Below are 10,153 nucleotides of genomic sequence, written 5' to 3'. Positions count from 1 at the left end.
GTACATTTTCATGAGTCCATTTTCCATTTTCACCAAACATCACAACTTTCATCCACTTCTCCTTCACAGTCACCTTTATCTATTTTTCACCCCCACTCTTATACATCCATTCTTGACCCGCCTCCCACAGCCACTCTTTTCACATCTTCTCCTCTACATCCTGCACATTCTACATCAACCCATACTCTAATCCCATCCCCACCACTCCCTACTACTTCCTCCACTTCATCCACTCCTCTAAATCATTCCCTACCTGCACCTAGGAGGTCTACCAGAATTCGAACAGCTCCACAATACCTCAAGGACTATCACTATTATCAAATTATGCTTGATCCCCCTGCACAATCAGTTTCCCGAGATGCACCTGCTATTAGTGGTAAGTCTTTTCCCTTAAAATAATTGCTTATCTTATCATAAATTCAGTTCCAATTTTCTAACTTTTACTACTTCTATTTCTGTCCAAACCGAGCCCCACTCTTACAAATAAGCTTTGAAGGATCTTGGTTGGTGTAAGGCTATGGAAGCTGAGATTGAAGCACTGGAAAATAACCAGACTTGGACACTCATTGAATTACCTCATGGAAAAGAAGCCATTGATTGTAAGTATGTTTACAAAATTAAATTTAAGTTTGATGGAACTGTTGAGAGACTTAAGGCTAGATTAGTAGCCAAAGGATACACACAAATAGATGGTATAAACTTCCATGAGACCTTCTCCCCTGTTGCTAAGCACGTTATTGTGAAAGGTCTCCTTGCCATTGCTGCCATCAAAGGATGGCATTTGCATCATTTTGATGTGAACAATGCCTTTCTTAATAGTGATTTGCAAGAAGAGATTTACATGAAGAAACTACCCGGGTATACTAAGGGGGCAGCCACACCAAGTTTGTAAATTGCTTAAGAGCCTTTATGGCCTCAAACAAGCATCGAGACAAATTCAATTTCAAACTTACCTCATCTCTTCTTGAATATAGTTTTACCCAATCAAAAGCTGATTATAGCTTATTCACAAAGCAAGATTGTTCTTCTTTCATTGTCTTATTAGTGTATGTGGATGATATATTACTTGCTAGTGATTCTCAAACTTCCATTGATTCAATTATAACTTTCCTTCATCATAACTTCAAAATTAAAGACCTTGACTGCCTTCGATACTTTCTTGGCTTAAAGATTGCTAGATCATTCAAATACATTCACATTTCTCAAAGTACTTCCTTAGATATTTTGGCAGATTTAGGAATGCTTGGTTGTACCCCATTTAAACTCCCTCTTTATCAAAACTTTAAACTCAGCAAAATAGAGGGAATTCCCCTCAAAAAACCATGCACTTATAGGAGATTGATTGGCCGGCTCTTATACTTGACTATCTCTCAGCCAGACCTATCTTTTGCTGTGCAATTGTTAAGTCAATTCATGGATAAACCCTCCTCCAGTCATTTGGCATTAGCTTACAAGGTTCTACGATACATTAAAGTAGCTCCTGGACAAGGGATTTTACTTTCTTCATCATTCACTTTTCAGCTTTGTGCATATTGTGACTCAAATTGGGTTTCTTGCCCGAATTCTCGTAGGTCAACCACAGGTTATTGCATCTTTCTTGATAATTAATTGGTTTCTTGGAAATCCAAGAAACAAAATGTAGTTTCCAGATCTTCAGCTGAAGCTGAAAACAGGTCTATGGCCACTACTTGTTTTGAATTACTTTGGCTTCGGTATTTGCTTCAAGATCTTGATATTTCACATACTCAAGTTGCTCTTCTACACTGTGACAATCAAGCTGCGCTTCACATTGCTGCCAACCCGGTATTCCATCAAAGGACCAAGCACATTGAGCTTGATTGCCACCTTACTCGAGATCAAATTCAAGCTGAGATGATCCCTTCTGCTCATGTGTCTTTTAATACTCAGTTGGCTGACATTTTTACTAAAGCTTTGCCTTGTTATTTGCTGTACTCACATCTCTCCAAGATGGGAGTAGTCAATCTCTACTCTCCATCTTGCGCGCGCGTGCGCGGGGGGGGGGGGGGGGGGGGGGGGTAGGTGTTAGAAGACATTGGACAAACGACTTGCAGTTTAGACATTATGTAAATCTGCTGCCGCATGTATTTAATTACATTTCATCTGCATTTCCTTTGTATTTACATTTTACACATGTCATAAGGATATTAGTGCAAGTTGTTAGGCAGTTATATTCTTTGCTGTATATATTCCATCATCTTTTTTAATGAACAATACATAATTTTGGGAGAAACCGATTGATCATTCTTCTCCATCAACATTTGCTCCGCTGTTTTTATTCTTGTTGCCCAGAGCTCCATTTCTCTGATCTGTTACAAACATTGCACGAGATTTGGAAAGCTAAAATGGATAGACTTGGGCTAGTTTGAATAGTGAGAATACTCCACTACTATTCGTTATTTTATTATTAATTTTGACTATTATTCAATATTCTATAATTAATTATTCATTACTTTTTCACTACTATTCATAAAATATTTGAGATCACCTCACTATCCAAACACAACTTTAAATTAAATTTATAGTATATTCCTGATGGGGGAAATGGTTAGTTCTAATATTTTGCTATGTTATGATATCTATATATAAATTTTAGATTTATATTTTATACATTATTTTTTTCATTGTTTTTAGGCTTTTCTAGTTGAATCAAAAGCATATAAGTTAGGGTCTAATTAGGAATATTTTCACTTAAAATAAGTATTGTAGGGCGTTTACATTGGTCTTCTTCCACTTGCAAAATGGAACTACCTCGTTTGGATGTTGAGATGTGTTGAGATGAGTTGAGTTATTTAATTATAAATAGTAGTGAGTTAAGATGGTGAAGTGAGTTTTGTGGAGCCCACCTAAGATGAGTGTAGATGTGCTTGGATGTTAATATAAGTTTAGATATATTTATGAAAAGTTAAAAAAGGTTATGAGTCCCATGTTTATTTATTTTGATGCTTAGTTTGGATTTTAATTCATGCTTAAAACCCATTTGCAGATTTGATTCAATGCTTAGTTTGATGCCAACGATTTTAAACCATATCAAAATAGCAAATGGGTTGCTGTAGTATTGGGTTTGTGTTTTGTGAAACGGACATGTTTTCTACATGCTTTAGAACCCTCTATATGGCATATAAAAGGTTCCATTTCAAGTGGTGCTGTGAAGTCTTGTGAATAGGATTGATATATTGCAATAGACATTGCGACACACACTTTTCTTTTGAAGCCTCATATTCAAGAAATATGCAACGGGGGATTGTTATATGGCGGCCACTGCTGTGGGTGGCGACCAAGGGGCCAACGACAGCATGGAGGCAACAACATAAAGGGGAAGGAAGGAAGTGATTCGAGAAGGGACCCGAGGTGATTTAGGGTTCTGTGGGGTTTGGGCCTATGGGCCGAATGGGCTAGCTCTCAAGCCCTTTTATCTAGTCAGTCCAATAAAGTGATAAGTAGTATGGGCCAATCTTAGTTTATGTTCCATGTTAGTTGTTGGGCCTAGCCCACAGTCAATTGCTGTAAGCCCAGTTAATGGGACGTTTATTATTTTACTTGATGTTTTACGATGTAGCTCTTATCTTTACACTGTAAGTTTGTTACAATTTTGAAGCATAAAGCTTCCCGTATATGGAGGATTCTCCTCAATTAGAATATCAACACGACAATCTTCTCTCTCTCTCTCTCTCTCTCTCTCTCTCTCATTATTGGAGGCACTCACCCTCAAAGTGAGCTATTTTTATTTTATCTCTAATCATACGTATAACAGTTGGTATCCAGAGCTATGCTATCCATGGTAGCTTCATTTTCCATGGCGGAAGGTACTAGAATGAATCAACTACAGGATGGCTTGAAGAAATCGACTGTGTCTCAATTCAAAACACTGGAAATCGAGGTGATGGCTCTCAAAAGACAATCTGATACAGTGGTCCAACAACTGGCAGCGCTAAATGTAGAGTTGTAAAAGAAAAAATTCTAGACATTAGCAAGAGGAATCGACTTCAAGGGTACATCATAGGCATGAGGCATTTGGTGAGAATAATGTTGAGCTGATTCCAAGGTCAATGAGATTGGAGTTTCCTTCTTTTCATGGGGATGATCCCCTGGGTTGGCTATATAAGGCTAATCAATTTTTCTTGTTCCATAATACACCTCACCATAAACTGAGACTGACCTCTTTCCACATGGAAGGTAAGGCCATGGTTTGGTTTTAGGATGTAGAGGTTTCGGGAGTCATAAATAACTGGGAAGGGTTTGTTAAGGCTTTACTCATTAGGTTTGGTCCTAGCTCGTATGACGATCCTATGGAAGCCTTAACCAGATTAAGATAAATGGGGACAATGGAGGAGTATAAGGTGGAGTTTGAAATCCTATCCAACAGATTGTGTAAATTGTCTGATCCACACAAGTTAAGCTATTTTTTGAACGGATTAAAAGATGAGATTAAGCTCCCAGTCAGGATGTTTAACCCACCTGATCTTCTAACTGCCGTTAGCTTGGCTAAAATCCAAGAGGAACATGTTAAGGTGAGTAGAAAGGGTTTCAGGAGTCCCTCTGCTGGTTATGTAGAAATAAGACCTATTAGAGGAAGTGGTAACTAGGCTAGAGAGAACTCTAGTAAGGCAATAGTGCCTGTACAGAAGATCAACTCTAGTCAGATGAAGGAAATGAGAGATAGAAAGCTATGTTACTATTGTGGTTCCAAGTGGAATCTGGTACACAAGTGCAAGAATGCTAAGTTGTCCCTTATAGAATAAGTGGATGATGGAGATGAAAAAGGAGGAGAAGAAGGGGACTTAATACCCTAGGCTGATGAAGGGAAGAAGTTGGTGGAGTTTATTGAGGTGAGCTCAAAACCTAAAATATCCCTCCATGCATTAATTGGTTCGACAAGCCTTAGATCTATGAGAGTGAAGGGAAAGGTGGCTGGATAGTGGGTAGTGATTTTAATTGATTAAGATAGCACTCATAACTTTATTGACACCACAACAACAAAGAAGTATCGAATTACAGTTTTTGAGGAGGATGTAGTGAAGGTAAGGGTGGCCAATGATGAGCATTTGGTGAGTGAAGGTAAATGTAAGGGAATCAAGGTGAAAATTCAGGGACATTCATTCACTATGGATTTCTTTCTATTGGAATTGGTGGGGTGTGACATGGTCTTGGGTGTTCAATGGCTACAAACACTAGGCATTGTGTCATGGAACTTCATAAAACTTGCCATGCAATTTACCCTTCAAGAGCATAATATTGTGTTGCAGAGAATGGTGTCCACTCAGTTGTTGGAGGAGTCCCTACAACAAGATCAACAAGTTAGAAAGGAAAGGGGTAATACTACATTTGATAAATGAGCAAGGAAGTCTTACTAGTATGCAAGAGTGCCCTAAGCCTATACAGAAAATATTGGATTAGTATAAAGATGTTTCCAGGAGCCAAGGGGTTACCTCCATTTAGAGAGCAAGATCACTCCATCAACCTGCTGCTAGGGACCTATCTTGTGTCCGTGAGGCCCTATAGGTACCATTTTTTCTATAAAGATGAGATTGAGAGGATCATCAAGGAACTCTTGAATTCTGGGGTGATCTGCCCCGGTCAAAGTCCTTATTCCTCTGCCATTTTATTGGTGAGAAAGGCCGATGACACATGGAGAATGTGCATGGATTATAGGGTCTTGAACCAAGTGACTGTGAAGGATAAGTTCCCCATCCCAGTAGTGGAGGAGCTCTTGGATGAACTAAGTGGATCTAAACTGTTCTAAAAATTGGATGCAAGGTTCGGGTATCATCAGATTAGGGTGAAACTAGAAGATGTGCATAAGACAGCCTTTAGGACTCATGAAGACCATTATGAGTTCCTAGTCATACCCTTTAGGTTGACTAATGCCCCATCTACTTTTGAGAATATGATGAACGAAGTTTTCAAGCCTTTTCTAAGGAAGTTGGTGTTTTGTGATAATATCCTAATATATAGTAAGGATGAGAAGAAGCATTGTGGTGCCATGTCAATGAGATAAAATGAGGAAGACTGAGACCCTAGGTTTCTTTTACCCCTGTTATATCTTTTTATTTATTTATATATTTTTCAACAAACCATGTGGCGTTGTGGTGCCATGTCAATGAGATAAAATGAATGGCATAACCATATAATTGGAGTGACATAGTAACATTTCTCATATATATATATTAATCATTTTTCTCATTTTTAATATTATACATAGATGATGCCCTCATCTATTCAAAATTAATTGAAGAATATTGGAAACATTTAAATGCCTTCTTAGAAGTAATCAAATCAAATGGTCTAGTTGTCTAAGCAACTAAAATTAAGTTATTTCAAACAAAGATAAGATTTATAGGATATAAAATTTGCAAAAAATTAGCCCCATAGATAGAGCTACTCGAGTTGCTGATAAATTCCCAAATGAGATCTTAAAAAAGCTCAACTCATCAGAAGATTTCTAGGATCCCTCAATTACATATCGTATTTTTATCATGTTCTCATAAAAAAAGTGTAAACCTTTATCTTAAGATTCAAAAGTTATCATCCACCCTGGACAAGAGCGATCATACTTCCCTAGTCCAAGAAATAAAAAAATAAGTCAAGATATTGCCATATCTTGGCATCCCTTATCTAAGTTATTTAAGAAAATTATCTAACTCAACGAAATCCATACTAGGTATGGACTTCGAAAGTCAACTAGTAGCACCAAGACTACCTTTTGTCCCAAAGAACCAGTTGGTTTATATCCAAACACATTATACGAGCAACTTAATTGCTTGGAATTGGGCACTAATCCATTCTAGTATTTTATTTAGGAGCTTGTAATTTAATTGCTTGGAATTGAAGTGTTGCGGAATGAGGAGGGGAGATTGCAGTTTGCTTTTGCAGCAAGCACTGGGATGGGATCAAATAATCAAGCTGAACTGTTGGCTTTATTATTTGGACTTGGTAGATATAAAGAGTTGGGTTTTACGTACTTATAATGTTATCCTGGAGTTGGATTCTCTTTTGATGGTCCATTGGTTGAGGGAGGGAAGGTGTCGTTTATGGTCCTTGGAGGATTATTGGGAGGAGGTAGGGCATTTTCTATTGGATATTAATTTTCAGGTACAACATGTTTTTCGGGAAGGCAATGCGGCAACATATTGTCTTGTATGGTTGGGTAGTAGTGGTACTTGTAACAAGGTTTGGTTCTCACAGGCGGATCTTCCGGTTCCTCTTAAGGGAATTTTACGCATTGATAGAAATGGGTTGCCATACTTACGATAGGTTTAAGTCCTTGGTTTTTTATTCGGGACTTTTGAGGAAGTTTGTGTGCTGAGGAACCTGGGGGGGATCATTTTACAAGGTTACACGACTTGGAGTATTGGTCTATAGTATAAGGTGTTTTAAGTATGGATTTGTATAAGGTATTCCTCTGCAAAAAGTGAGGGATTTTAATAATAGTAGAGGATCTTCCTCTCTTCCTTTTTTTTTTTTTTTTTTTTTTAAATCTCTCTTTATTCAACATTTTGTTTTGTACATAAAAGGCTAAACATGACTTGAATGGTGAGTTACTTTAAGATGTGGCATATTAATTATCACTATTGAATGATTTTTTAATGGATGATTTTTTATCATCTAATAGTGATTAATGTGTCATATCTTATATATTGAGATAAAAGTGGGATGGAAGTGTGGTGTGGATATATACATATATATTTCCCTTTTTAAGAGTTCTTGAATTGTTGTCGTACAAAATTCATCAACTCTTCATTCCTTTGCCATGAAGGTTTCCATGGATTTCGAACATGGGAATTTTCCAAAAACCAATTGGCATGCACTTGCCTTCGTAATGTCAAATATTAGTGGGATGAATTCAAATTTCAGAGAGAAATTTCGCAAGTTAAAAGAAAGATATTTTATCTCCCAAATACCAGATCACTAAGTTCCTTGCTAAAACAGCTGGTCTTGATCAAACAGTCAATCCTCAAGTTTTGAACGTAATACCGTTAACCTTCGAGCACAATCATCATGCGCGCTAGAGATTACTCTATTTGATAACCATACTTGACAATCATCAATAACTTTTTTTTCAAAATTTCTTCTGAGATTGACGATCATCAATCAGCTTATAAGAAGAATTAAAATAAAAAAAAGAATTAGATTTTTTGTTTGGAATATGATATGCAAAATGGATACGTATCATTCTGATCTCTCTTTGGTAGAAAGGTGATATTTGGACACATGCATGCATGCAGAAAGGCCAATCGGCAAAGCTCATGCGCTGCGGCTTCTCGCTCCGCTGGTCCAGCGCAGTCCATGCTAAATAACACCAATATCTTCCCTCTAGAAACCTCAAAAACATTGCAAAAATAGCATCCTCCTCCTCCAGAAACGTACACAGTACTGATCAAAACCCACATCATCAACAGATCCCTTGCAAAAATAGCACTCCCAACAAATACACTCATAGACTCTCTCTCTCTCTCTCTCTCTCTCTCTCTCTCTCTTCCTCACCCCATATATATATCTTTCTCCCTCCATATAAACAAACCTTCCCCTAAAACTTCTCCCATCCGCTACACTTTTACCAACTTTGTTCCCCCCTACTTTTCGCTCAAACCCTTAGATATTCATCTTCTTTTGATCTCTTTCCTCCTCAGTTCCTCTCTTGGGGAGGATCCATTGAGGAAAAGAAAGCAAGAGTACTCTCTCTCTCTCTCTCTCAACCATGGCTTTCCCTTTACTTTTCCTTCTCTTTCTCTCCATCCCATTATCAGAATCCAAGCTCTCCATCGACTACTACAAGAAAACTTGCCCGGATTTCGACAAAATCATGAGCGAAGTCGTGAGAAGCAAGCAAATAGCCAACCCCACCACGGCCGCCGGCACCCTCCGTCTCTTCTTCCACGACTGCATGGTTGAGGGCTGCGACGCCTCCGTCCTCATCTCCACCAATTCCTTCAACAAGGCCGAGCGCGAGGCTGACATCAACTTCTCCCTCGCAGGCGATGCCTTTGACCTCATTGTCCGTGCCAAGACTGCACTCGAGCTCACTTGCCCTGGCATTGTCTCCTGCTCTGACATCCTGGCTCAAGCTACACGTAACCTTATCAACATGGTCGGCGGTCCGTACTACAATGTCCGGTTGGGTCGAAAGGATAGCCTCGTGTCTCTAGCTTCGCGTGTCGATGGACAGATTCCGAGATCTGACATGTCCTCGAGCCAAATGATCAGCGTTTTCGCCGCAAAGGGCTTTACAATACAAGAAATGGTCGCCCTAAATGGAGCACACACCGTTGGATTCTCTCCATGCAAGGAATTCAGCGACAGGATTTTCCATTACAGCAAGAAATCACCCTCTGACCCAGCAATGTATCCCAAGTTTGCAGAGGCACTGAGGAAAATTTGTGCAAACTACACCAAAGACCCGACAATGTCGGCTTTCAACGACGTGATGACTCCTGGAAAATTCGACAACATGTACTTCCAGAATCTTCAGAAGGGATTGGGGCTGTTGGCTTCGGACCAAGCACTCGTTACGGACCCTAGGACGAAGCCATTTGTAGACTTGTACGCTTCGAACCAGGCCAAGTTTTTCCAGGATTTTGCGCATGCAATGGAGAAGCTGAGCGTTTATGGAATCAAAACTGGTCATAAAGGAGAGGTGAGGCGCAGGTGCGACGCCTTCAATAAGCTTAAAGCATAGAAAGATTGAGAGAGAGAATTTTCTGGGTTTGTTGTACTAATGTTTGATCTTTTTCTGCTTTCAAGAGAAACCCGACGTACGGTACTTATTCATATGATAAACATGCGCTACAATTAGTCGGAATCATGCTTTTAATACACAAGAAAATGGAAAAAAAAAAAAAAAAAAAAAAAAAAAAAAAAAAAAAAAAAAAAAACAAAGAGAATGTTATTACACGATACAGCAAGATTGTAAACATACAGCTGCATGATGATGATGTTCAAGCTAGCTCTGATCTTAAAAACCTTATATTAATAATTTTTAGCTAGCATATATAATGTAAAAGCCTGTGAGGACTCCATAAAAAAAAAAAAAAAAAAAAAAAAAAACCCTGTGAAGATTCGTCGAGAAAGAAACCCAGATCGATAGAAAAGTACTGTCATTTCGGTCACAAATAACGAAATACGTACAAAGAACTTT

The 10,153-nt window shown here is 38.6% G+C and overlaps 1 protein-coding gene across 1 annotated transcript; it reads left to right on the top strand.

The window, feature by feature from the left end:
- The first annotated feature begins 8,541 nt into the window (after nt 1-8,541).
- On the top strand, nt 8,542-9,795 carry LOC121237248 (peroxidase 65-like). Its single transcript, XM_041133901.1, has one exon. The coding sequence runs from the start codon at nt 8,717-8,719 to the stop codon at nt 9,692-9,694; it is 978 nt and encodes a 325-aa protein (XP_040989835.1). The 5' UTR covers nt 8,542-8,716; the 3' UTR covers nt 9,695-9,795.
- Nucleotides 9,796-10,153: the final 358 nt, after the last annotated feature.

The sequence above is a fragment of the Juglans microcarpa x Juglans regia genome, chromosome 6S (genome assembly GCF_004785595.1).
Source record: "Juglans microcarpa x Juglans regia isolate MS1-56 chromosome 6S, Jm3101_v1.0, whole genome shotgun sequence".
Taxonomy (NCBI): domain Eukaryota; kingdom Viridiplantae; phylum Streptophyta; class Magnoliopsida; order Fagales; family Juglandaceae; genus Juglans; species Juglans microcarpa x Juglans regia.
Note: the sequence above shows the minus strand (reverse complement) of the source record. Positions and strands in the feature narration are given on the sequence as shown.

Coding starts and splice junctions, on each gene's coding strand:
- LOC121237248 (XM_041133901.1), top strand. CDS start 8,717: ATGGCTTTCCCTTTACTTTTCCTTCTCTTTCTCTCCATCCCATTATCA.